At 49.3% G+C, this 27,842-nt stretch overlaps 2 protein-coding genes across 2 annotated transcripts in view; both read left to right on the top strand.

Annotated features, from left to right (window-relative positions):
• LOC129373753 (caskin-2-like) overlaps positions 1 to 10,040 on the top strand; it is a 31,318-nt gene extending 21,278 nt beyond the window's left edge. Inside the window, 12 exon segments of the mRNA XM_055051829.1 lie at positions 97 to 264; positions 500 to 574; positions 3,523 to 3,653; positions 3,815 to 3,881; positions 3,950 to 4,047; positions 4,555 to 4,665; positions 4,758 to 4,859; positions 4,960 to 5,098; positions 5,165 to 6,607; positions 6,610 to 6,777; positions 8,076 to 8,340; positions 8,416 to 10,040. Of these exon segments, the coding sequence (XP_054907804.1) occupies positions 97 to 264; positions 500 to 574; positions 3,523 to 3,653; positions 3,815 to 3,881; positions 3,950 to 4,047; positions 4,555 to 4,665; positions 4,758 to 4,859; positions 4,960 to 5,098; positions 5,165 to 6,607; positions 6,610 to 6,777; positions 8,076 to 8,340; positions 8,416 to 8,512 (2,864 nt within the window). The 3' untranslated portion in view covers positions 8,513 to 10,040.
• A 1,045-nt stretch (positions 10,041 to 11,085) lies between these two features.
• Positions 11,086 to 26,906, top strand: mvp (major vault protein). Its single transcript, XM_055051835.1, has 18 exons — positions 11,086 to 11,198; positions 17,891 to 18,106; positions 18,235 to 18,430; positions 18,788 to 18,911; positions 18,998 to 19,129; positions 19,212 to 19,306; positions 20,255 to 20,491; positions 20,600 to 20,722; positions 21,451 to 21,669; positions 22,554 to 22,789; positions 22,861 to 23,058; positions 23,126 to 23,270; positions 25,401 to 25,612; positions 25,689 to 25,805; positions 25,884 to 26,010; positions 26,196 to 26,384; positions 26,468 to 26,599; positions 26,765 to 26,906. The coding sequence occupies exons 2-17, from the start codon at positions 17,976 to 17,978 to the stop codon at positions 26,591 to 26,593; spliced, it is 2,607 nt and encodes an 868-aa protein (XP_054907810.1). The 5' UTR covers positions 11,086 to 11,198; positions 17,891 to 17,975; the 3' UTR covers positions 26,594 to 26,599; positions 26,765 to 26,906.
• The last annotated feature ends 936 nt before the right edge of the window (positions 26,907 to 27,842 follow it).

Here is a 27,842-nt window from a genome sequence, read left to right as displayed (position 1 = left end):
TCCTCCCCTTCCTGCTCCACCATCCAGTCTGACTCCTCCCTCTAACCAACCTGCCCTTCCTCTTCCTCCTCCTCCTCTTCCTCTGTCGTCCTGTAGGGGGCGCCCTGTCCCGGCACGCCTCACTGCCCACCCAACGCCAGCAGCACCCATCTAGACCCCCCCTCTCCTCCAGCCTAAGCTCCGCCCCCCACACCGACGACTCCTACAGTCTGTATGCCCCGCCCACCCACCTGGTTCTGCCCAACGGCCTGGCGACCTGCGCAGGTACAGCACACACTCAAGACACACACCGGGAACGGTTCTGGTTCTGGTTTTGCACCCAGCGAGCGTCCCCAGTCGTCTTCATTCGGCCCGGTTCTGATCTCTGATCCAAATTTGGACTTTAGTTCGTCTCGCTTTCGTTGTTTGGAGCCAAAGCTTCATTAAGGCCCAGAAGCTGCTGGCTGTGTGGTACCGCCTCAGGCCCAAACAGAACCCGGTCCGTCTCTGTGTCTGATAGGTTCGTCTTCGAGCCTCCTGTCTCAGTCTGGGTGTCCCTTTGAGGACGTCTGGGTCCTCAGGGACTCGTTTCATGGTAAGCCCCCTGAACCAGAGCCTCTGCCCCGCTGAGCCCGGACCCCACGTACCGAGACGCCAGCGCCCGCCTCCTCAGCCAATCAGAGCAGAGTCCTGATAATGAGACATTAGCGCCGCTGGCTCACGTTGTGGTAACCTATGACCTTTCAAGGGAAGATTGCACAAAGGTTATCCAAACTCCAGAAGCACCAATGTTCTGGTTTCTTGACATCAGTTCTGGCTTCATCTACTGTGAAGAGCAATTTCTTAATTTTAAACTTCTCCAAAGCTTGTTGGATGTTTCAGCATTCCATAGAAACCCAGACATTTAAAGACGGTTTGACTCTGGTTTTTCTGTACTTCCAGTGTTTGGACCAAATTAAGACTCTTTCACATCTAGCGGTGCTTTTGTTGCTGGAAGCTCCCAGCCCGCAGCCAGCTAATGATCTGGTTAATGATAAGCCAGCACCGTTAACTGAGAAGGAAACTGCTCACTAACATTAGCTTTGGCGAAGCTACTGACTAGCATGGCTAGCTAGTGTTAGTGTGGGATAGGCTTGGACCTAGCATGCCTGGGCTGGTGAAGCACTGGATTGCCTACTTCCTCTGCTGTCCATTAGCATACATAGGGTTATGTTACCTTTGGATAGGTGAGCGTTAGCATAGGATTTTCTAGCATTAGCATTGGACAGGCTAACAGCTAGGACATAGAAAATCTGGCTGATCAATAATAGGCCAGCACCTATAAAGTTAGAGTTGCTCAAGGTAGTAAAAAATTAGGTGGAATCGCCCTTTAGCCGTTTAACGAATCAGAAGCCAACTTCTTCTCCACGTAATGTAGCACTTTATGCTAGGTGTCATGTTGGATTACAGAAAACTCTGTCAAAAGAACATGTCAATGCTTCTATTCTGTGTTTGCTTTAAAGAAAACTATATGTGTGTTAACCCCCTTAATGCTAATGCTAGCCTAATCATGCTAGTCACTAGCATGTCCTAAGCTAACACTAGTACGTAGCCTCCTTCTCCTTGGCCAGTGCCGGCCTATCACTGATCAGATCAGCAGCCAGATTCAGGATGGATGCAGCTTCACCCAAACGCACTGCTTGGTGGCTGGTAGTATTAATTTTGGCCCTGACGCTGCTCCATACTGCAGAGCCTTTCAGGGGACATGGGAACATTGTTTTCTTTTGCGTTCCCTCGCAATAATTCGCCCATCAGTTATGCAGCATAATTAAACACTGAAGCCTTTCTTACGGCGGCTGCTGTACTTTCTGCTTTAATAAAACGTTATGTGAGGTTTTTCCATGAATGTTTATATTTCTTTGAGAAATGTCTAAAATGTAATATCTGTTTCTTTAGGATAGAAAGGAACCATAAACCTAAGATAGAAACAGAAACGTATTTGGATTATTTCTGAGTTATTATTGCAGGTAATAAATCATCTGACAGTTTTGATCGTTTTCTAGTCTGAATGGTTTTCATGTTCAGTTCCATCTCAACCTTAACAAACATAAACATGCAGTGAATAAATTGATTTTCAATCAGCTTTTTGCACCAAAGACTTAATAATAATAAACATGTTTTATTATTATAAATCACAGTAAACTAATGGTGGTCGAGGGTCGCACTGGGTTAACTGGGAATCTATCAATCAACTCCTGATCAATTCTTTGTTCTGTCCCAATTATCGATTTATTCCATCTTGATTATCAGGCTCCAAACTGCCAGGACTGACCAGCCGCTCACCGCTTCCTCACACAGCCAGCAGGATAGTGACCCTCACTCATACCTGATGATGTCACGCCCACATGGACACGCCCACCACCAGGTGTCAAAGCCTCTGCTGCTGTCATATCAATAATTAGTTATTTCATTCATACGGCTCTTATAGAGCCTCAGTGAAACATGTTTATTATTATTAAGTGTTTGTTGCAAAACACTGATGGAGGGAAATGGATTTATTCACTGCATGTTTATGTTTGTTAAGGTTGAGATGGAGGCACTGAAAGAAAACAACACACAATCAAAACTGTCAGATGATTTATTAGCAGCGATAATAACTCAGAAATAGTCCAAATACTTTAGATGTATTTTTATTTCTTTCCTACTTACAGAACGTTTCTGTTTCTATCTTAGGTTTATGGTTCCTTTCTATCCTAAAGAAACAGATATTACATTTTAGACATTTCACAAAGAGATGGAAAAACCTCACATAACGTCTTATTAAAGCAGAGAGTACAGCGGCCGCCGTAAGAAAGGCTTACAGTGCTTCGTTATAATCAGTAGATTATTGCGAGGGAACGCAAAAGGGAAACCTTCCCATGTCCCCTGCAGGCCTCCGTACCATACTTTTGATTTCAAAAGATTTTTTCTCATATTTGGAGTAAATGCCTCCAGTTTCAGCTCATCTTAAGCCTGTGTGTTAGCGCTGACTGCAGGCGTTCCTCAGGGTTCTGTTCTTGGACCTTTTCAGCTTCGGGTACAGAGCTTCCTGCATGATGAGGTAGAATCGGTACCTTCATGAGTTAAAGGCTTTTCAGCATCATGAAGCTGGGTAACCATGGTAACTGGTCAACACTCCACCAATGAGAGGCCTCCGTCTGCTGAGTCCAGCAGACCGAACCAACCGTAGTGGAAGCCCCCGGTCAGGAGACGCGCTGGTCGTCTTGGTGTGTCGGGTCCAAAACGCGCTGCTGCACGCTGAAATCAGAGCCTCATGCTAACAGCAATCCTCACGGCTGCCACAGGGGGCGACAGCAGGTCGTCCTGCGATGTAGCTGCACTACAGAAGCTGCTGCATGTCCATCTCAGAAGGTTTCAGTTGAGGTGAGGAAGACCTGGAGACGCCTTCACCGAGACGTCTGGCCGCTTGCACCGCTGCCCTGCATCTGTAGACGGCTGCACCCCCGGCCCGACGCCGCCCCGAAGCCCCGCCCAATCTCACCGGGTCTGTTGTTGTGTTTGCAGCCGGGGACAGGAACAGCGTGGGCAGCACTGGCAGCGTGGGCAGCACCCGCAGCGCTGGCAGCGGCCAGAGCACTGAGAGCAACAGCGCCCCCAACGGGCAGCAGTACGCTCCCGGTCAGCATGACAACAAGGTAGAGTCAGACCAATCCGGAACCGCCCGTTTCTCAAAAATCATTTCAAAGATTAAATACAATAAATAAATCAGTGGTCTTTATGTCTCTGTAATAAACGTCAGATTCTCTGATCTGCCACTGAGTCTGCCGAGTCTGAGCTTGTTTTTGTTGCTGTGCAGCTGGGGCCCCCTGCTGCTGATCCAGGAGCCTCTGCTGACCCCAGCAAACAGGCGGAGAGTCTTGCAGGTGGGTGTCTCTGCGTCCTCAACTCAGCAGTGAGGTGTCCCTGCTCAGACGCCTGTCCTGTCCTGCAGGTGGCGCCCCTCGCAGGCAGACGGTGACGGTGCAGCGGCTGCCGGAGCCCAGCTTCACGCAGCAGTTTGTTCGTCCGCAGCAGCTGCTGGAGGGGAAGGTAGGAGGACCAGGACTGGACCCGTCTGTCCCGGCTCTCCTCCAGGGGGACATCGCAGGGGGCGTCCTGAATAAATTATTACTGTTACTCAAAAGTGATGATGGATCAGAAACATTAAATAAGTTTCATCTGCAGAGTTTTTATCGTTTGTACTTTTTGAAGAATATTTTCTGTAGAAATTTGCCCAAAAATAATATATAAATATATTGATTTTTTTTTCAAGATTTAGATGAAATATTGTATAATTTGTTTAATGCCATTACATTTTGATTTGGATAATTATGAAAAATATTTCTGTTGTGATCAAGTTGACTTGTGGATCATTTCAGTGCTAATAAGTTTCACATATAAAATCATTAAAAATTAAATATTAATATTAATGTTGTTTTTCATTAAAGAGTGAAATAACTGAATTGTTAGTGTATTTGGGATCAAACCCGGTTTCAGATCAGCTTGGATCAGAACCGGGTTTGGATCAGAACCATGTTTGGACTGCTTGTCTCCCAGGATGCAGATGCCATCTTCCAGTGGCTGAGCGACTTCCAGCTGCAGCAGTACACCGGGAACTTCCTGAGCGCCGGCTACGACGTTCCCGCCATCAGCCGGATGACTCCTGAGGTGAATCCACCAGAAGCCCGAGAAAGGCTTGACCCGGTGGCTCACACCACCAACCCCACCAACTTCCTGTTTCTGATGCGTTTCCTGTTCAGGACCTGACCGCCATCGGCGTCACCAAACCAGGGCACCGGAAGAAGATCTCCATGGAGATCAACAACCTGAACATCCCAGAGTGGCTGCCGGAGTACATCCCTGTGAGTGTTGACCCGCAGGAGCCTGCGGTTCGGTTCTGATCCATCTCAGCCCATCCGCCGCTGCTGTTGTGTTCTGACCCGTTTCGTCTTGTCCTTCCAGACGGATCTCGGCGAGTGGCTCAGCGCCATCGGCCTCCCGCAGTACCACAAGAAGCTGTCAGAGAATGGCTACGACTCCATCAGCATCGTCAAAGACCTGACGTGGGAGGACCTGCAGGAGATCGGCATCACCAAGCTGGGTCCGGAGCCGCAGCGCCGCGCGCCACCCGGATCAGAACCTTTTCTTATGCTCCGTTTCTCTGCAGGTCACCAGAAGAAGCTGATGTTGGCGGTGAAGAAGCTGAGCGACATCCAGAGGGCCATCTTGCAGGCGGACGCCGGCACAGGAACGCTGCGACGTAAAGCACCCGCAGCGCTCCACCTGGTCGCCATTGAGTCTCCGGACGCCAGCAGCGAGTGTTCCTCTCCTCACACTCCCATCATGGTGACCTTCCAGGACAGCGAGCTGAGCGCAGAGCTGCAGACCGCCATGGCAAGACACTATGGGGGCTGCGATGAAGGCCTGGCCATCAAGAACGTCGTGGGGATGTCGCAGAGCCAGGAGAACATTGACTCTCGGTCCAGAGGCTCCGGCCGGTCGCATGAGCCTCCCACTGCCTCAATTGTCTCCCGTGGCTGGTCCCAGGAGAGCCTGGAGGGAAGCCCGGCCCGGGAGAGGAACCTGCCTGAGGGCTGGGACCAGCGGCCGCTGCAGCACCAGCCGCTGCCCAAGCAGGTGCCTCTGGGAACGGCCACCGTCTTCAAGTACCCAGCCATACCGGCCAAACCCAAACTGCCGCATGGTGCCTCCCCGGCTTTGAAAGGCTTCAGCTATCTGCATTCCCAGTGCGGCTCCACCAACCTGAACCCGACGGCCCGACCCGGGCACCAGCGGACCCTGACGCCCCCAAACCGGCGCACCCAGACCAAGACCCGCTACGCTCTGTCGGACGGAGAGCCAGACGAGGATGACGACGACTACACTGTTCCACCGGTTGACGTTCCGTCTTACGCCACGCTGACCCGGAAGCCTGGCCGCAGCCAGCCAGGACGGTCGCAGTCCGGCTCAGACAGGAATGGCAATGTGGGCCGCAGTCAGTCGTTTGCAGTGCGTGCCCGCAAAAAGGGTCCCCCTCCTCCGCCGCCAAAGAGGCTGAGCTCAGTGAGCAGCACGACCAGCAGCGAGCTGAGCGACAACAGCCCCACCTCATCCTCTGGGGGCGTGGTCACCGACAGCCCAGGGAGCGTCAGGAGCATCACCGCTTCTCTGGAGAGCAGCCCAGGGCCCAGAAACGGCGCTGCGTCAGAGGCCAGGGAGACCGCAGAGCTCAGGAGGAAGGTCCACAGCGAATGTCTTCCCAGTCAAACCAGCAGCACCGCAGAGGTCGATCGAGGGTTGAAGTCCGACTCTGAGGAGGAGGAACCGAAGACTCAAGGCTTGGACGGGTCTTCGTCTCCCCAGAACAGCTCCAGCGAGTGCATCCCTTTCGCCGAAGAAGGCAACCTGACCATCAAACAAAGACCCAAAACTCCAGGGCCCCCCAGAGCTGAGGCTGTGCTGGAGCCACCAGACAAACCAGGAGCCAAAGCTCTGGAGGCTCCCAAGTTCAACCTGAAGGAGTCCGACACAGTGAAGCGGCGCCACAAACCCAAGGACAAGGAGCAGGGCGAGGGTTCCCCTGGCAGATCCGGAGCTTCAGGGTCCGAGTCTGTGGCAGCAGGCCCCCATCCAGGAACCTGGACCAGCTGGACCTGAGAATCAGCGAGGCCAGTCTGGAGAGGTGCAGCAGCCCAGCGACAGGGTCTCCTCTGAAGTCTGTCTCACCAAAACCCGCCATCACCCCGAAACCTGTTCGCCACAGTCTGCTGGCTGCTCAGGGTGAGACACCAACACCTTCATCACATCCATGCATTTTGAAACCTCTGAAGGTTAAAGAACCCTCCGAGCTCCTCTGAGGAACGTGTCCATTGGGTTCTCTGGTTGGCGGTACTCCAGGTACCTGCAGAACTCCACGGTTCAAAGAGGCAACCAGCAGGGTTCAAGCTTCTGCTGCTTGTCTCTTCAGGTGGAACCTAATGAGGGATCATGCTTCTGACTGGCTTCAGTCTGGTGTTGATGCATTCACCAGTCCCTGTCAGACAGGATTCCGGGTCAGAGACCACCAGGTCTGTCTTGGACTTGACTTCTCTCTGAACTTCAGGCTTTACGATTTTGGTTACCTGTCCAGTCTCCAGACTCCACAGTTTTCATTTGAGATATTCCAAGCCTTGCTATTGTTGGTTTGCGTTTTCTAATTTCTCAATCTTAACTTGTAGTTCATAGCAGCCTCTGTCTGGATTCTCTTGACTTGCTATGTTTTGGTCCTGGATTATGACTTGTCTTTCCTGACTTATTTTGTGGTGAGACTACCTGGACTCTTCCCGTCTAAAGGTTGGCCGGTCTTGAATGAATGAGTCTGTAAGATGTCTTTGTTGGGATCCACTAGTTTTGTCTGGATTGTTTTCAGTGTTTGGTGGACTTGTACCAGTCTTAACTGGGGACTCGTTTTGCTTTGGTTAGGACATACATTCTCTCCTTACGAGATGAAGCCGATCTCAGATTTATTTATTGCTTTCTTTCCCAATTTTGTTTGGGATTTTAGCTTCTTACTTGAAACAAATCCATCTTTGAGTGTTTTCCACTATTGACTTGAGATTCCATGATGTTAAAATGAAACGTTTGTGTTTTAGTTGTAATTTCTGTGTCGTCTCTCACTTTTCTTTCTGTCTCGACTTGATATGTTGTTAGAACTTACCTTCCTTGACTTGAGATCTTCTGGTCTTTCTGGGCCTTTCCAGTTTGAGTTGGGATTTCTTAATGTGCCTTACCTTTTTCATGTATTGGTTGGAACTCAGCTGGAGACTTGATCTTTATTTAGGGTCTCGAACTGGGCTTGGCTGGGATTTTCTGTCTCTGACTTTCAAATTTTGTTAACAGAATGGTTTTGTAGAAGAAGTTGTGAGACGTGATCAAGCCTTACTGGTCTATTGAAGGACTTGTGAGAGTTAACTTGTGACTTGCAGTGTTGTAGAAGACTTGTTGGTCTGGACCAGACTGGGTTAGCACTTGCTGGTCTTCTTTAACCCAAACGTTGACAGCCGTCGGTGTGAAACTTGTTCTCGTGTCGTTTTCTTCAGGAGGACGGTCCTCTCCCACGTTGACAGTCAGAGTGGTCCAAAGCGTGGCGTTCGCCTCCTCAGCAGCCCCCGGGCCGACAGCTCCGGGTCCTCCGGCTCGCCGCAGCCCCTCTCTAACCGCCAGGAGACCCATGGGGAGTCCTCTGTCCTCTGAGTCGTCTTCTGAGACAGAAGAGGTCCAGCAGAGACTGGACCAGACCAGCAGCTCTCTAGCGGCGGCTCTTAAAGCCGTGGAGACGAAGCTGAACCAGGACGGCAGCGAGGGGTGAATATTCATTCGTCCTTTTTCCTCTGGATGCTTCTCTCCGCTGCTTTAACCGTCTGTCTCTGGTTTCACCAGCAGGGGGAGCTCTGTGAGGTCAGCAGGGACCATCTTGGACGACATCGGCAACATGTTCGACGACCTGGCCGACCAGCTGGACGCCATGTTGGATTAAACGTTTAACATCAGGATGTTAAACGTTAGTCGGAGAACAGCAGCGCTGAACTGGATCTGCTGCAGCAGCGCCTTTCAGCCGGAGCCATGAATACTTCAGATATTTAACCCGGAAGTTTAATGTCTTTATAATTCTGCAGCCAGAAAGCCTTCAGTCTCTTTAGATCTATGATGAGGTCCAGAACGGTTCTGCTGGGGTCCATTGGCAGACAAAGCTCATCACGTTTCAGTAACAAACGTGAAAGTTATGTTGTTTCTTTGAAGAAGGCTCTGCGGCGCCATCTGGTGGCCACCGCTGGTATTTCACCAACATTTAAAACGGAAGTCACGTTGTGGCTCTGCCACAACGTGACAGAGCCACAACGTTTATTCTTTAAACTCCCGGTTCTGGTTCCTGGTCCAGAACTTCACATCATGTTTTATCAAATGTGCAACGATCCAGAACCGGCCTTGACCCGGTAAAACCCAGTCGAGTTCTGGAGAACTTTCTTAAACCCGAGCTGGAGAAAAGTGCACAGGTGAAAGGTGAAAGGTCAAATGAACAGTTCTGGAGCACAATGAAGGTCCAGAACCGGACGGGGTTCTGGCTGCAGTCAAACTGTTCTTTCTGGATTTTCTTTTCACTTTGTAAAAAGATCATTGGGAGCATTAGCTTAGCATTAGCCTAGCATTAGCTTAGCATCCTATCATGGCTGCTAAAGTTGTAATTTCTAAGTTACTGAATGTTCAAATGTCAAAACGTGATGAAGTTGATGGTTTGAAGGTTCTCCTTGGGTTCGGATCCTGCCTTCATTTCCCGGTTCGGTGAAGCGGTTCGGTATCAGTGACTCGTTCGGACCTTAAGAACCTGATCTGGTTCTGGTTCTGCTGCCCTCTGGTGGCGCTGAGACGCGGTGCAGCTGCCATGGGCCGCCGGGTTACCGGAACCGGGACGTTCTGGACTCATCCGCTCCCCGAACCGTCTTGTCTTTCTGATCTGACCCGGATGCAGCTCTGCTGCCACAGAACCGAGCCGGGGCCATCAGAATTATTGTTGGATTTGAAAACTATTTTAATCTAAATATGTTTATGAACCATCAGCCAAACGAACCAAAGCTTCTAGTTTATATTTCACTGTTGTTGTTCCTCACGTGTCCGGCATGCTGCCACCCCTCTGGTTCTGGTTCTGGTCCCGACCACCGCCACGATCACCTTCCTCCTCATCATCATCATCACAGGAAGGAGTGGTTTTAAAAAGTTTCTGTCTCCTACCGCTCTACGTTAAAAGGCTTTTATTGTGCAACAGTCACAGGAAGTCACCAGCCAGTGTTGTCACGATGTCTGAATTTTAACATAAACTCATTACTCTGTTTATATTATATTTTCTGTGTTTTTGTTGAATCGGGGTAAAAATAAAGTTAGAGGACAGAGGTGTTGTTGATGTTGTCCAGCAGAGGGCGCTGTGTTGGAGATGATTGCTTTGCGTCAGTCATTATTTGCTGCTGTGTTCTCTTGATTTTATGGTGGCATTAAAATCGCCGTTTTGCTTATATTTTTATGATGAGACGTTTTTACCGCCACAGTTTTCATCTGCGTTTAAATAGACTAACGCAGATCAGCCTGAGCGGAAATGAACTCTGTCCCTTTCAGAATAAAGACTTATTACAGGAAACCAAACATTACAATTCATGTTAATCATAATCGTGTTTTTCCGTTACTAAGCAGAAGGAAAGAACGTTCTTCCTGCAGAGTCGCGCCTCAGGTTGTGTTCAGGCTTTAAGCCACGCCCACACTGTCATCAGAGGATTTTATTTCAATGTTTGAGTCTTACCTTCAGTGGATCGCTCACTGAGTGAAATAACTTGTCCTACTTGACCAGAGTAGTTGTAAGAACTGCTGGTATGAGTTTCACCTCAATTGGATCATATTTGATGAAAACTTGGGGGATGCAATTTTTGGCAAGCTAAAAATTCATATTGCCAAAAATTGCATCCCCTGCTAACTTGGAAATTACATTTTTTCTACATAATGACACTTGTTCCCTGAGTTACCACTATAAGTTTCATATGAACAGGACAATAGACAGGGGATGCAAATTAGCAGGCTCAGAAATTAAAATGCATCTCCCTACATTAATACACTAGACAGCTAAGCGTGATTTAAAATGTTCTACGTAACTGGGCCTCGGTTTTGTAAAGCTTTAAGCTATTATGGTGTTAAAAGAAAAATCTTGGAATTTCAAAGCAGCTGCGAGAACTTGTTCATCAGACACTGAAGAACGTTCGACAAATATGGCTCAATAAACGTGAAAAAATCAGTGTTTTATTTCAATTAATTTGCGAAATAAAACCTACAATTTTAGCGCTTACATGATTAATAAACGTGATAATGTAACGAATATCTTTAAAAGTTTCCTCTTCGGCGAGAGTTTAGAGCGATGCGCGCTCCCGCGACAGGGGACGCAATTCTCGGCATAACACCGGGTTTATTTTTCACAGTGCGCTTCAACCTGAGCTGGTGACGCAGCAGGCGCTGCAGACCATAAACCACGTGACCATCCCGTTCCGCAGCTGCCACGCCCACTCCGTCCCTTCACAGAACCGAACAACAAGTTCTGGTCTCAGTCCCGGTTCGCCTTGAAGGTTCTTGCAGGTCCTCCGGTCCGGAGCTTGAGCTGCAGTCTGACCGCCGCGCTGCGCCCTGAGTCGGTAAGAGCCTCCGCCGCCGCGGAAGAAAGACGAAACGACTTTTACACTTCCGCATTTCTCTGGAAAATATTCTCGGTGTATTCTAACCGAACCCGTCCTGTACCTGAACACTGGGCTCGCCCGGAAGCCGTTCGTCCACCGCATTAAACCAGTTTTACTTCCTGCTTTATTTCAAACTTTATTTAACTTTAATTAAAACTCTTGATCTGAGTTCAAACGCGGCTCTGCTTCATCTTTAGGATCAAAGTCTTAATTTAACAATTTAAGGACAATTTCATGTTGATCTGTGAGAAAAAACGAGACTTGGCAGATTTCTCTTCTCCACTTTAAGAAGCAGTGGCTTTGATTAGACTGCGGAGATATGGAAGTCCGAAGGTGCCAACAGTTCATCACCATACAAACCACAGCAACACTATCAGGCGTTATTTCAGAAAGAGAGGATTCTGCCTCTGTTTTAAAAAATAAAATGCATAAATTACCACTTAAAGAATAATAAACAGTTTAATTAGACAATAATGGCTGTAATTCACACCTAATTCTGGTAAATTACAATAAAATGATTAGATTAACTCAATCACACAAGCCTTTTCATTCAGACAGATGCTTGGTCCATAATGACACTATCACTTTATTATTTATGAAAACTGAATTTTACTTTTGTTCTATGATCTACAGAAAACATTTTAATATTTTGCTTTTATCTGTAAAAAAATAATAATAAAAACAAATTTGGTTTAAATTGTCCATATAACTCGTTAAGTTGATGCTCTTTGTTTTTTTTTTTTAATGTTGCATCTTTAATATTTTCCCAGAGGAAGACAGAATCAGGTTTATTTGGTGCCCTGAACCACATTTACCGTTACCTCGCCATTAGTGTTAGCCTCCAGCAGAAACTAGTTGAAAGGAGAAACAGGCCAATAGCAGTTAGCGTTAGCCAGCAGGAGAAACGTGCCAATAGCAGTTAGCGTTAGCCACCAGGAGAAACAGGCTGATAGCAGTTAGCGTTAGCCACCAGGAGAAACAGGCTAATGGCGTCGACCAGCAACAGAAACAGGCCGATAGCAGTTAGCCACCAGGAGAAACAGGTTGATAGCAGTTAGCGTTAGCCACCAGGAGAAACAGGCCGATGGCGTTGGCCACCAGGAAAAACAGGCCGATAGCAGTTAGCGTTAGCCACCACGAGAAACAGGCCGATAGCAGATAGCGTTAGCCACCAGGAGAAACAGGCCGATGGCGTCGGCCAGCAGGAGAAACGTCCCAATAGCAGTTAGCGTTAGCTACCAGGAGAAACAGGCCGATAGCAGTTAGCGTTAGCCAGCAGGAGAAACAGGCCGAATGCGTCGGCCAGCAGGAGAAACGTGCCAATAGCAGTTAGCGTTAGCTACCAGGAGAAACAGGCCGATAGCAGTTAGCGTTAGCCAGCAGGAGAAACAGGCCGATGGCGTCGGCCAGCAGGAGAAACGTGCCAATAGCAGTTAGCGTTAGCTACCAGGAGAAACAGGCCGATAGCAGTTAGCGTTAGCCACCAGGAGAAACAGGCCGATGGCGTCGGCTAGCAGGAGAAACGTGCCAATAGCAGTTACCGTTAGCTACCAGGAGAAACAGGCTGATAGCAGTTAGCGTTAGCCACCAGGAGAAACAGGCCGATAGCAGTTAGCGTTAGCCACCAGGGAAACAGGCCGATAGCAGTTAGCGTTAGCCACCAGGAGAAACAGGCTGATGGCATCGGCCAGCAGGAGAAACGTGCCAATAGCAGTTAGCGTTAGCTACCAGGAGAAACAGGCTGATAGCAGTTAGCGTTAGCCACCAGGAGAAACAGGCCGATAGCAGTTAGCGTTAGCCACCAGGAGAAACAGGCCGATAGCAGTTAGCGTTAGCCACCAGGAGAAACAGGCTGATGATGGCATCGCCAGCAGGAGAAACGTGCCTATAGCAGTTAGTGTTAGCTATCAGGAGAAACAGGCTGATAGCAGTTAGCGTTAGCCACCAGGAGAAACAGGCCGATAGCAGTTAGCGTTAGCCACCAGGAGAAACAGGCCGATAGCAGTTAGCGTTAGCCACCAGGAGAAACAGGCCGATAGCAGTTAGCGTTAGCCACCAGGAGAAACAGGCCGATAGCAGTTAGCGTTAGCCACCAGGAGAAACAGGCCGATAGCAGTTAGCGTTAGCCACCAGGAGAAACAGGCCGATAGCAGTTGGCGTCGGCCAGCAGGAGAAACGTGCCAATAGCAGTTAGCGTTAGCTACCAGGAGAAACAGGCTGATAGCAGTTAGCGTTAGCCACCAGGAGAAACGTGCCAATAGCAGTTAGCGTTAGCTACCAGGAGAAACAGGCTGATAGCAGTTAGCGTTAGCCACCAGGAGAACAAGCCGATAGCAGTTAGCGTTAGCCACCAGGAGAAACAGGCCGATGGCGTCGGCCAGGAGGAGAAACGTGCCAATAGCAGTTAGCGTTAGCTACCAGGAGAAACAGGCTGATAGCAGTTAGCGTTAGCCACCAGGAGAAACAGGCCGATAGCAGTTAGCGTTAGCCACCAGGAGAAACAGGCCGATAGCAGTTAGCGTTAGCCACCAGGAGAAACAGGCTGATGGCGTCGGCCAGCAGGAGAAACGTGCCAATAGCAGTTAGCGTTAGCTACCAGGAGAAACAGGCTGATAGCAGTTAGCGTTAGCCACCAGGAGAAACAGGCCGATAGCAGTTAGCGTTAGCCACCAGGAGAAACAGGCTGATGGCGTCGGCCAGCAGGAGAAACGTGCCAATAGCAGTTAGTGTTAGCTACCAGGAGAAACAGGCTGATAGCAGTTAGCGTTAGCCACCAGGAGAAACAGGCCGATAGCAGTTAGCGTTAGCCACCAATAGAAACAGGCCAATAGGGTCAGTTCCAATAGAGCTTTGGAGCTGATGTCACACCATGTGACGTTTACGTCCCTCGCCGCCATGTTTTGAGACCACAGACCAAAACAAACTTTATTCTGGCGTTTCATTGTGTTAGCCACTGCAGTGAAGTTGTTTAGAAGATGGATGTTGGATATCCGCCCGCCACGGAGTACGGGGCGTTTAGCCCAAGGTTGACCCGATTATGAACGCTGATTGCTGTTCTCTCCCTCCTCAACGCTGGGCGGTTCACTGGGGGGCCGTCCATCTCCACCCAAACACTCCTGTAAATGAACGCCTTGCCTTGTGACCAACTGATACACACAGTGGTCATTCATGCTACAGTTAGGGCCAGAAATATTTGGTCAGTGACACAGGTTTTGTTATTTTAGCTGTTGACAAAAATATGTTCAGAAATACAATTTATATATAATATGGGCTGAAAGTGCACACTCCCAGCTGCAATATGAGAGTTTCCACATCCAAATAGGAGAAAGGGTTTAGGAATCATAGCTCTGTAATGCAGAGCTTCCTCTTTTTCAAGGGACCAAAAGTAATTGGACAATGGCCTCTAAAGGCTGCAAGTAACTCAAAAGGCCTTTCCCTCGTTAACCTGTAATCAAGTAAGTAGTTAAAAGGTCTGGGGTTGTTTCCAGGTGTGTGGTTTTGCATTTGGAAGCTGTTGCTGTGACCAGACAACATGCGGTCAAAGGAGCTCTCAATTGAGGTGAAGCAGAACATCCTGAGGCTGAAAAAAAGGAAATAATCCATCAGAGAGATAGCAGACATGCTGGAGTAGCAAAATCAACAGTCTGGTACATTCTGAGGAAAAAGGAATTGACTGGTGAGCTTGGGAACTCAAAAAGGCCTGGGCGTCCACGGAAGACAACGGTGGTGGATGATCGCCGCATACTTTCTTTGGTGAAGAAGAACCCGTTCACAACATCAACTGAGGTCCAGAACACTCTCAGAGAAGTAGGTGTATCTGTCTCTAAGTCAACAGTAAAGAGAAGACTCCATAAAAGCAAATACAAAGGGTTCACATGTAGATGCAAACCATTCATCAATTCCAAAAGTAGACAGGCCAGAGTTAAATTTGCCCAAAAACACCTCAAGAAGCCAGCCCAGTTCTGGAAAAGTATTCTATGGACAGATGAGACAAAGATCAACCTGTACCAGAATGATGGGAAGAAAAAAGTTTGGAGAAGAAAGGGAACGGCACATGATCCAAGGCACACCACATCCTCTGTAAAACATGGTGGAGGCAACGTGATGGCATGGGCATGCATGGCTTTCAATGGCACTGGGTCACTTGTGTTTATTGATGACATAACAGCAGACAAGAGTAGCCGGATGAATTCTGAAGTGTACCGGGATATACTGTCAGCCCAGATTCAGCCAAATGCTGCAAAGTTGATTGGACGGCGCTTCACAGTACAGATGGATAATGACCCCAAGCATACAGCCAAAGCTACCCAGGAGTTCATGAGAGCAAAAAGGTGGAATATTCTGCAATGGCCAAGTCAATCACCAGATCTTAACCCAATTGAGCATGCATTTCACTTGCTCAAATCCAGACTTCAGACGGAAAGACCCACTAACAAGCAAGACCTGAAGGCTGCGGCTGTAAAGGCCTGGCAAAGCATTAAGAAGGAGGAAACCCAGCGTTTGGTGATGTCCATGGGTTCCAGACTTAAGGCAGTGATTGCCTCCAAAGGATTCGCAACAAAATATTGAGAAAAAACTTTTTTGTTTGGGTTATGTTTATATGTCCAATTACTTTTGAGCTCCTAAAATGTGGAGTGTTTGTAAACAAATGTGTACAATTCCTACATTTTCTATCACATATTTTTGTTCAACCCTTTAAATTAAACGTTACAATCTGCACTTGAATTCTGTTGTAGAGGTTTCATTTCAAATCCAATGCGGTGGCATGCAGAGCCCAACTCACAAATATTGTTACTGTCCAAATATTTCTGGCCCTAACTGTATTACACCAGGCACACTATTAACATTTGAAATCATATTCATTATTTTAAATCATTTTAATATTCAATGTTTTCTTCAATAGCTTCCAAATTGTGGCCCCATTAACTCAAAATCTGTGAAATTGTTTTACTGTATGGATGAAGCAGTCATCTTTATTACATTTGACCCCTTTTATTTTGAACTAATTTTATATTTAAAATATATATGTAAAAAATGTTGATAAAATGTGTCAGATGATCATCATTTGTTACCTGTAATGTTCAATGAGCTACATGTTCACTTTTTACCTGAAATATATTAAATACAAGAAATATTTACTTAAAATGTGATGATCTATTTCATAACCTTTATTGTTTCTTCTGAACTGTTTAAATACCGTTGCATAATTAAAGATGGACTCTTTCATCTGGTTTGATGTTTATTGAAACTGTAGGGGAAAAATAGTTTTAAAATTGGTATAACGGTTTGTATTTATTAACAAAATGACAATAAAAAGTTGTAAAAATCAAAATTTTTAAACAGGCTTAAGGCCTCCGCCAAGTTTGGTGAGTTTTTGAATATGTTAAGGCCCCCAAATAACCCCCCAAAGAGGTGGGAATAATAATAATAATAATAATAACAATAAACAATAGGAAAACAGTGAAACAAAAGTCTGTTTTCCATCTTTTTAGCGTTTCAGTCGTGTGATCAGACATTACATCCGATAACGCAGCGAGTTCCAACCATTGCGAAATAATTTGAAGTAACTTACATTCAAAAATTAAAAATATCTGTGAGAGTCGTTTTGTCGGTTATGTACATGGCCTCACAAGATGGCGCTCATACCTGGGATTCCAGGTGTGTTTGGTCTTCCTGATGAGTTCCTCCTCATCAGCCTCGGAGTTGACCTTTAACCTTCTCAGGCTGAGAAAACACTGACATGTTTCTATCGCGTTGAAACCTCCACGGGTTCTAATGAGTCCAATTCCTGGTGCAAAGAACCGGATTGTTGTTGGTTCCAGCATCCAGCTGAGGTGAACAAACCCACAGGACCTGGTTCTGCCGGACCTTTGGACCCAAGTTTTTTCCCAACCTACCAGGCCTTGGACTCGACAAAACTGCAGCAAAGACACAGAATCTGAGCGGCGCCTGAACCCTTCACAGCAGAACCGCAGCAGAACCTCTTCAGAACCGCAGCAGAACCGCAGCAGGCTGACAAAGTTCTGCCATACAGCTGGCGTATTAATAAAAAGCAGATCTCTAGCGGTTTTTATTGAACGTCCTGACGGGACGTATCATTCAGGTTTACAGGAAGGAATTCTAATTTCCCAGCTGATCTTGAACGCAGCGTCTGGTTTATTGGTTCAGAGGCTGAAATATTAAAGTTTATGACTGGAAAACATTTTCTCTGTTTTTATTATTACCGATGTTATGAAAATGCAAATGTTTGATGGAAACGATCTTCATCCCTTCAGAACCAGGAACTGATCTGGAACGACTTCCTGTTTGACCAAAGCACCAATCAGGAGACACGTTTCATATTTCAGTGGAAATTATCCAAGTTGAATCCTTGAACGGTTTAATTTCAGAAATCGGTGAAGAGTGGAGACGAACTTTAACTGAGGAAAATGATGAACATGTCGACATGCTGAGGTTCTCTTGGTTCTGGAGGTTCTGTTGGTTCTCTATTGTGATTCTGATGATGATGAATTGGAGAGAAATTAACTTTAAAAATCAGTTTTCCAGTCAATTTATGTTAAATTTAAAAATATATTTGAAATATAAAGGTCAAATGGATTTCATCAGTTAAACTGATTTATGTGTCGATTTTTGTCCAACTATGAAATCAGCTTTGGTTTCAGTTTGGATCCGAATGAACCGGACTCGTTCTTGACCGTCTTCAAGGCCAGAATCGCAGGAAACCGCGGCGCAGAGATGGAGATGCAGGTGAACTCGTCCATCATCCGGATCCCGCCGCATCACTACATCCACGTCCTGGACCAGAACACCAACATCGCCCGCGTGGAGATCGGACCGCTCACTTACATCCGCCAGGACAACGAGAGGCGAGTCCCTAAACGCATCACGGAAACCCAACGCCGAGCCCGGCCGGGTTCGGACGGACCGGCTGAACCCGTTCTGCAGAATCTGGTTGTTCGATAAAGTATTCCTGAAACTGGATCTGCTCTCTCAGGGTTCTGTTCCCGCCGGTCCGGATGATCATGGTCCCGCCTCGCCACTACTGCGTGGTGTCCAATCCTGTTGCCCGGGACGACGACGATGAGGTCCTCTTCGACCAATCGGGTCAGGCCAAGCTGCGCCACGCCGACCTGGAGATCCGGCTGACCCGGGACCCGTTCCCACTCTACCCTGGAGAGGAGATCCAGCAGGTGGGAACGTCGCATGGCTGGGCCTGAAACTGGTCCAGGTCCTGGTCCTAGTTCTGGTCCAGGTTCTGGTCCAGGTCCTGGTTCTGGTCCTGGTTCTGGTTCTGGTCCTGGTTCTGGTCCTGGTCCAGGTTCTGGTTCTGGTCCTGGTTCTGGTTCTAGTTCTGGTTCTGGTTCTGGTTCTGGTCCTGGTTCTGGTTCTAGTTCTGGTCCTGGTTCTGGTTCTAGTTCTGGTTCTGGTCCTGGTTCTGGTCCAGGTCCAGGTTCTGGTTCTGGTCCAGGTTCTGGTCCAGCTCCAGCTCCAAGTCCCGGCCCAGTCCAGTCCCGGTCCTGGATCTGACGCTCCGTGTTTTCCTGCAGGCCGTGACGCCGCTGCAGATCGTTTTCCCGGACACGGCGCTCCGTCTGCAGGCGCTGCTGGACTTTGAGGACGATGAAGGAGTGAAGCGGGTTGCTGGAGACGAGTGGCTGTTCGAAGGTCCAGGTCGGTGCGGTGGGGTCAGGGGTCATCCGCTCTGGAGAGACTTCAGGTGTTTGAGGGAAACCTGAAGAGTTTTTGTCGCGGTTCAGGGACCTACATCCCCCGGAAGGAGGTGGTTGTCCTGGAGACCATCAAGGCCACGGTGATCCGAGAGAACCAGGCCATCCGGCTCCGGGCGCGAAAGGAGGGCAAAGACCGCGGCGGCGTCCAGAGAGTCACAGGTAACGGTCCAAACCGTCCAACTGGACGCGAGCGGCCCTCGGGAGACGCTTCTGAAGGACGACCTGTCCTGCTGTTGTCCAGGTGAGGAGTGGCTGGTCAGCAAGGTGGGGGCGTACCTGCCGGGCGCTCACGAAGAGGTCATCGACGTCGTCAACGCCTTCATCCTGAGCGACAAGGTGACTCCGCCTCCACTGTGACCCTCCCTCTAATCGTGACCCGCTGCTGGTTCTGGTCCGATCGTCACCAGAACCACAGGATGCCAGTCGGTCACATCCTGACCCAACACTCAGCAGCCAGCGACCTTTGAACCTTCAGACTGTTTTCCGCTGCGTGACGTTGGATCTCAGTCTGGGTTTGAATTCAGAGGCAGATTTTCTTATTTTACATCTGGATCTCCTGATTCTCTGTCTGCTATCCATTATTCATTTATCTGCAGTTTTTAAATGGCAAGGATAGGTCAAAGGTCGCTGCCTTAGCATTTCCACCATCGACGGGCTCCGAGCAGCCGACGGCCGCCTTGCAGAACCCGGAAGCCTCAGTGTTTCAGATTCTCTTTCAGATTGTGTTGAAAATCTCCACACAAAAAATTCCCTGAAACGTCTTTAGATCTACGTGACGGAGATCTATGTGACGGAGATCTATGTGACGGAGATCTATGTGCTTGTTTAAGACTCAGGCAGGTTTATTTCCCCCAGGCAGTGAGAACCAGAGCTGTGGTTTCTAGATGCTGCAGCTGGTGAACTGATAAACCAGCCTGTCTTCAGCTGGATGTCCAGTAACAGGCAGACTGGGAGAACTGGGGAGACTGGAGTTAAACGCAGCTGTTATTCATAATATCTGTTTTACAGATCATCAGATCTATAATTAAGCGATAAAATCCAGTTACATCCAAAAGTCCCTCAAGTTTGAATTTCTGTAAGAGCAAAATCAGTTTCCCATGTTGAGAGCTGGTGGGCGGGGCTTACAGCAGAGGGAGGGGGCGGAGCCTGTTTCAACCCTCAGTGCAAAGGAAACTGTTCCTGTAACATCACAAAGCTCTGCATGCGGCTGTGACGATGCACAGAGTGAAGTCTTTCTGAGACATGATGACTTTCACCAGACTCAGATCTGCGTCTCGTTTCCAGAAAGCGCTGCATGTTCGCGCCCTGCGGCCCTTCAAGGACGCCGGCGGGCGTGAGCGGCGTACGGGCGAGGAGTGGCTGGTCACCATGGCCGACAGGGAGGCGCACATCCCCTCTGTGGCCGAGGAGGTGGTGGGCGTGGTGAACGTCACCACCCTGAGCAGCAGGCAGTACTGTGTGATCCTGGACCCGGTCGGCGCCGACGGGAAACCTCAGCTGGGCCAGAAGAAGGTGGTGAAGGTGAGACAGCATCAGTCTGACATGATGAATCAATGAATCTATAAATGAATCAATGAATCTCCCAGCGGTTTGCTTCAGTCCGCTTGCTGTTCCTGTTCCGTCCTGCAGGGGGAGCGCTCATTTTTCCTGCAGCCTGGAGAGCAGCTGGAAAGCGGTATCCAGAATGTGTACGTTCTGTCGGAGGAGGAAGGCCTGGTTCTGCGGGCCGTGGAGGCTTTTCATGACACGGAGGTGAGGAGCAGCAGATTATTATTCTGGATTAGAGCTGAAACCAACACATTCTTAGTTTCTCTATTGTTGGCTTTAGCTGCGTTTTCACCTTCAAACCTTCAAAGTTCTGTTTTTACACCAGAACTTTGTCGCAGACCTGCTCCTGAGAACAAGTTTAAATGTCAAGCTGCTGAAGCAGAAAACGGATCCAACAAACGGCAAGAAGTCAGTTCTGACCAGAGAGCGGATCCGGTCTGGGTGGAGAAACGCCAGGAAAGGCCGGGCGTGGTTCATGGCAGGACGGGCCCGGTCCGGTCCGGCAGGCTGGTCCGGTCCGGCTGGGCCGGTTATTTAACAGCAGTTCACTAAATGACTCAGCATAAACAAATAGGATTTGTATTTTGTTAATCCAAATACAGGTTCATATATATTCATACACCCTTTCTGGCTGATGCTCCACCCAGTTTCTGAACCAGGCCCACAGCATGACACCACCACCACCATGCTTGTTCAGGAGTTTCGTTGCTTTTTATATCCGTAAACTGAAAATCATTAGATCAGAACAAAATGTCTCCATAATGCTCCTCTTCCTCTTCTTGTCTCAACCATTTCATTTCCAGTCCTGGTTTCGTTTGCAGAACCCGCCCCCTCTCCCTCGCTCGCCCCCTCGCTCGCCCTGCCCCCCTCTCCGATGCATCGCTGCATTAACCCTTCTCTCCATCCTGCCCCGCTCCCCTTCTCTCTGTCAGTATGAGGAAGCAGCGGAGGACGAGGAAGAGGAGCTGATGCTGGAGAGCGCCAAGCGCTCGCGGCGCAGCGGCATCCTACGTCGCCCCGGAGACCGCTGGATGCTGCGCGGCCCCCTGGAGTACGTCCCCCCCGCCAGCGTGGAGGTCCTCCTGACGCAGCGCGCCATCCCATTGGACGAGAACGAGGGCATCTACGTCCGGGACATCAAGACCGGAAAGGTGAGCAGGGAGGGCGGGGCTTAAGACATGCTGCAGGTCAAATGATAATTAAGCTCAGATAATTTGGAACAAACTTCCAGAAAACTGTAAAACAGCAGAAACCCTGACTTCCTTTAAATCGCAACTAAAAACACATCTGATTAGAATCGCATTTGAAATGTAATATGTAACAATGTATTGTCTATTATATGTTGCATGACTTTATGTTCTTGTGTTTATGATGTAAAGCACTTTGAAATGCCTGGCTGCTGAAATGTGCTACACAAATAAAATTTGATTTGATTTGATTCAGTTTTAGACGCAGCTTTCAAACTTCAGACCAGTTTCCAAGCAAGTTTTTGTGAAAGAACATAATAATCCAGATTACTGGAGATTCTTCTCATTCTTCCAAAATCTACATATAGAACAAAATCATTTTTATTCTTGAATGGATTTCTGTGGACTGGATCCACATGAAGTCGGGCTGAGGCAGAAGAAATGCTGCCACCTGCTGGTGGGAGTTGGCATCACTTCAACCCAAACAATCGTTTCGCTCACAGAAAAGTTTCTAAAGCAACTAAACAAAGACTTGCAAAAATGTTGCTGTTAATCAGGGCTTTCAGAGACGATTATTTCAGAGGAATCGTTCCCGCCCTACAGTCAACGTTTCAAAATGTTCCTCTGGGGAACAAAACGAACAAACTGTAAAATATTTTTATTTTTCTTCACACGACTAATGAAGCTGAGAAAATGAAATCTGGTCAAAGGTTTCCCCCCGGGCCTTTCCGTATCGCCCAGCCTCTCCGCCCCCGGCTGGGTTACCTTTGACCTTGTTTACATTGTTGACTGAACGACACATTGAAACCCTCCTTGTTGCCATGGTGATGACCCCGTCCTGACCTCAGGTGCGGGCGGTGATCGGACACACCTACATGCTGACCCAGGACGAGGAGCTGTGGGACAAGGAACTTCCTGCCAACGTGGAGGCGCTGCTGGCGACCCGCCGCGACCCGCTGGCCGACCGCTCCAGTCATCACGGCGGCCAGGACGGCCGGCCGAGGGACAAGACGCGCGTGGTGACCTTTAGGGTCCCCCACAACGCCGCCGTGCAGGTCTACGACTACCGGGAGAAGAAGGCCAGGTGAGGCGCCGCCCTCGGGGCGTTGGGCGGCGGGCGAGGAGTCGGCTGACGGCGGCGCCGTTTCTCCGCAGGGTGGTGTTCGGACCCGAGATGGTGATGCTGGGTCCGGACGAGCAGTTCACCGTCCTGTCGCTGTCCGGGGACAAACCCAAACGGGCCAACGTCATCAAGGCCATCTGCCTGCTGCTGGGGCCCGACTTCTGCACCGACATCATCACCATCGAGACGGCCGACCACGCCCGCCTGCAGCTGCAGCTGTCCTACAACTGGTAACCAGGCACCGACCAGAGGACATTTGTCCCACTTCTGGTTCTGAAGTCCATCTCTATCTTTCAGGCACTTTGACGTGAAGGTCCCAGCAGAACCGGCCGTTGCCGCGGCGCTGTTCTCCGTCCCGGACTTCGTGGGCGACGCCTGTAAAGCCGTCGCCTCTAAAATCCGAGGCGCCGTCGCTTCGGTCCAGTTCGACGACTTCCACAAGGTCAGAACCTGATTCCACCTAGAATCCTGTTTAACTGGGTCAGAACCAGAGATTAATCAACAGACAGGTTCTGGTTCTACTGGCGTTTTATTCCTATTGAAAGGAAGTGATCCTTCCCACTGTCGCCTCATGCTCGATCAGGGGGCGGGGCTTCTCCCAGTCAGGCCCGATCCAACCGGTTCAAGTGGTCCAGACTTGGGTCCAGGTCCAGGTCTGTAGTTTTTAGGTGAGGAAATGGAATAAAATTATTTTGAAGTTGTTTCAAAATAAAAGCATGAATGTAAATGTCTACTTGAAGTTTATAACCAAATGTTTATTCAACTGATAATTTACAAAAGAGACAAGAAAACTAGAATTCATCTGGGGAAGCTAGGCTATAAACAATTTCAAAGTTAGCTATCATTAGCTCCACTGCTGGCAGATTGGCTATCATTAGCTCCACTGCTAGCGGATTGGCTATCATTAGCTCCACTGCTAGCGGATTGGCTATCATTAGCTCCACTGCTGGCAGATTGGCTATCTTTAGCTCCACTGCTAGCGGATTGGCTATCATTAGCTCCACTGCTAGCGGATTGGCTATCATTAGCTCCACTGCTAGCGGATTGGCTATCATTAGCTCCACTGCTAGCGGATTGGCTATCATTAGCTCCACTGCTAGCGGATTGGCTATCATTAGCTCCACTGCTAGAGGATTGGCTATCATTAGCTCCACTGCTGGCGGATTGGCTGTCATTAGCTCCACTGCTGGCGGATTGGCTATTATTAGCTCCACTGCTAGCGGATTGGCTATCATTAGCTCCACTGCTAGCGGATTGGCTATCATTAGCTCCACTGCTGGCGGATTGGCTATCATTAGCTCCACTGCTAGCGGATTGGCTATCATTAGCTCCACTGCTAGCGGATTTCCTATCATTAGCTCCACTGCTAGCGGATTTCCTATCATTAGCTCCACTGCTAGCGGATTGGCTATCATTAGCTCCACTGCTAGCGGATTGGCTATCATTAGCTCCACTGCTGGCGGATTGGCTATCATTAGCTCCACTGCTGGCGGATTGGCTATCATTAGCTCCACTGCTGGCGGATTGGCTATCATTAGCTCCACTGCTAGCGGATTGGCTATCATTACCTCCACTGCTAGCGGATTTCCTATCATTAGCTCCACTGTTAGCGGATTGGCTATCATTAGCTCCACTGCTAGCGGATTGGCTATCATTAGCTCCACTGCTAGCGAATTGGCTATCATTAGCTCCACTGCTAGCGGATTGGCTATCATTAGCTCCACTGCTGGCGGATTGGCTATCATTAGCTCCACTGCTGGCGGATTGGCTATCATTAGCTCCACTGCTAGCGGATTGGCTATCATTAGCTCCACTGCTAGCGGATTTCCTATCATTAGCTCCACTGTTAGCGGATTGGCTATCATTAGCTCCACTGCTAGCGGATTGGCTATCATTAGCTCCACTGCTAGCGAATTGGCTATCATTAGCTCCACTGCTGGCGGATTGGCTATCATTAGCTCCACTGCTGGCGGATTGGCTGTCATTAGCTCCACTGCTAGCGGACTGGCTGTCATTAGCTCCACTGCTAGCGGATTGGCTATCATTAGCTCCCCTGCTAGCGGATTGGCTGTCATTAGCTCCACTGCTGGCGGATTGGCTGTCATTAGCTCCACTGCTAGCGGATTGGCTGTCATTAGCTCCACTGCTGGCGGATTGGCTATCATTAGCTCCACTGCTGGCGGATTGGCTGTCATTAGCTCCACTGCTGGCGGATTGGCTGTCATTAGCTCCACTGCTAGCGGATTGGCTATCATTAGCTCCCCTGCTAGCGGATTGGCTATCATTAGCTCCACTGCTGGCGGATTGGCTGTCATTAGCTCCACTGCTAGCGGATTGGCTGTCATTAGCTCCACTGCTAGCGGATTGGCTGTCATTAGCTCCACTGCTAGCGGATTGGCTGTCATTAGCTCCACTGCTGGCGGATTGGCTATCATTAGCTCCACTGCTGGCGGATTGGCTGTCATTAGCTCCACTGCTAGCGGATTGGCTATCATTAGCTCCACTGCTAGTGGATTGGCTATCATTAGCTCCACTGCTGGCGGATTGGCTATCATTAGCTCTGTGTGTCCAGAACTCGAACCGGATCATCTGCTCGGCCGTGTTCGGCTTCGATGAGAAGCTGGCGGTGCGTCCCAGCCTGCGCTTCCCCCAGAACAACCTGGTGATCAGCAGCGTGGACATCCAGTCCGTGGAACCCGTGGACCAGAGGACCAGAGACGCGCTGCAGAAGAGCGTTCAGCTGGCCATCGAGATCACCACCAACTCCCAGGAGGCGGCGGCCCGGTCTGACACGAGCCATGTCATCAGAACCCGTCGCGATGGGTCGATCACGCTCATCAGGTTCCGTTTGTCCCTGCAGACACGAGGCGGAGCGCCTGGAGCAGGAGGCCAGGGGCAAGCTGGAGAGGCAGAAGATCACCGACCAGGCCGAGGCTGAACGGGCCCGCAAGGAGCTGCTGGAGCTGGAGGCGCTGAGGTGGGTCAGCCGGGTTCGAACGGACAGAACCCATCCAGATGGCTGAGGTTCTCTGACCCGCTCCCTGCTGCATTTCAGCGCCTCGGTGGAGAGCACGGGCGCGGCCAAAGCCGAGGCCCAGTCACAGGCCGAGGCGGCGCGGATCCGGGGTGAGGCCGCCGTCAACGAGGCCAAACTGAAAGCCGAAGCCCAGCGCATCGAGGCGGTACGCTCACACCTCTGGTTTCTGGTTGCGCTTCCTGTTTCTCACCATGACACTTCCTGTCATACCATTTTCTGTTTCAGTCCAGCCCACTCTCTGTTTCTGCTTATTGGACAATCGGCTCCAACAGTGAATGTCTTCCTGTCTGTCTTGCTCTCGTCTTGCTCTCGTCCCGTCTTGCTCCTCAGGAGGCGGAGCTCCAGAGGTTGGCGAAGGCGCGGGAACAGGAGCTGAGCTATAAGAAAGAGTTGGACCATCTGGAGGTGGAGAAGCAGGAGCGTCTGGCTCAGCTGGACAGTCAGCGCTTCCGGCAGATGATGGAGAGTCTGGGCAGCGACACGCTGAAGGAGATCGCCCGGGCCGGGCCGGAACTGCAGGTATGGTTCTGAAACTGCAGGCGGATCCGGAAGCGATCCGGTCGCGGTGCGGTTCTGACCCAAGGCGCCGTGTTCCTCTGCAGGTGAAGATGCTGCAGTCTCTGGGTCTGAAGTCGACTCTGATCACGGACGGCTCGTCGCCCATCAACCTGTTCACCACCGCTAACGGCCTGCTGGGGGCGCTGCCCGGACCGGGTCCGGCCCAGTGAGCACAGGTACCGTTCGCTCAGACTGTTGGTGAGAAACAGGACTTGGAGATGTTCTGGATCAGACCGGTCCCAGGTTGGGTCAGAGGTTCCTGCTCTGCAGTAGAACCAGCAGGACCAGAACCGGTTCTGATGAATGAAGCTGTAACTTCTTGAAGCGGTTCTGTTTTCCAGGTGAGGTGATCGGACCGACCGTCTTCTTCATCCTGAAGAAACCCAACAGAACCGTTGGTGGGCCTCCTGCATCGGAACCAGTGATGTTCTGATGATGTTCTGCCTCACTGCTCTGAAGGAATAAAGAACTGACATGTTTGAACTGGACTGGTTCTGTCTGTATTACTGGGTTCTGATGGGGATCCAGGCAGTTTCACTGGCTTCCGCAGCTCTGAGCTAACGAAACATTTAGCTAGCTCATTAAACATTTAGCTAGCTCATTAAACATTTAGCTAGCTCATTAAACATTTAGCTAGCTCATTAAACATTTAGCTAGCTCATTAAACATTTAGCTAGCTCATTAAACATTTAGCTAGCTCATTAAACATTTAGTTCAAAACTGACATTTATTGATGGTGAAAATGCAACTTTGAATAATAATAAGAGGATAAATAGTTAATTGTTGGCGTTTGGCAGGAATGGCACCCCGTACCTTTCTGGTACATATCAGTTTGTGGCTCTTTAAACTTCCACATGGATTTTTTTCAGCAGTGGAGTCTTTCAGCGAATCTGCTTCTCAGACTCGGTCGGAACCGATTGGACCTCCAGCTCAAGGTCGGTTTGTGATTGGTTGATGCTGTAAGCAGCCATGATGTGTCTGGTAGTGCGAAGGCTTCTGATTGGCTGTCGGTTCATGTTCGCCCTAACCCTTTCTCACTCCCGGTACAGATCCACTGCCTTCCCCAGAACTTTGTTCTGATCCAATCCGCTTTGATTTTTGTGGATGATCTGGTTGTGGACCTGACCAGAACCTGGAGATGAGCCCAGAACCTTTCAGGTTCGGCCGGTCCAAATCCTCTCCCTCCCTGTCATTCAGATGCCGTTCATGTTGGAGGTTAAAGGTCGCAGTGCGTCTCCTCATCTGCCCTCCATTTTTATGGACTTTGGCGAATGCATTACCCACAATTCATTGCATGTGACGTTTTGAGTTAAAAGGTGGATTGATGACAACGTTCTGTTGGTTTTTCCATCTATATAGAAAATTATGGCAAGGCACATGAATAATAAACAGTTTGATTTAATAAACTGATCAGAAAAA

The sequence above is a fragment of the Poeciliopsis prolifica genome, unplaced genomic scaffold (assembly GCF_027474105.1).
Source record: "Poeciliopsis prolifica strain line A6 unplaced genomic scaffold, Auburn_PproV2 SCAFFOLD034, whole genome shotgun sequence".
NCBI lineage: Eukaryota > Metazoa > Chordata > Actinopteri > Cyprinodontiformes > Poeciliidae > Poeciliopsis > Poeciliopsis prolifica.
This window is presented reverse-complemented; position numbering and strand designations above follow the sequence as displayed.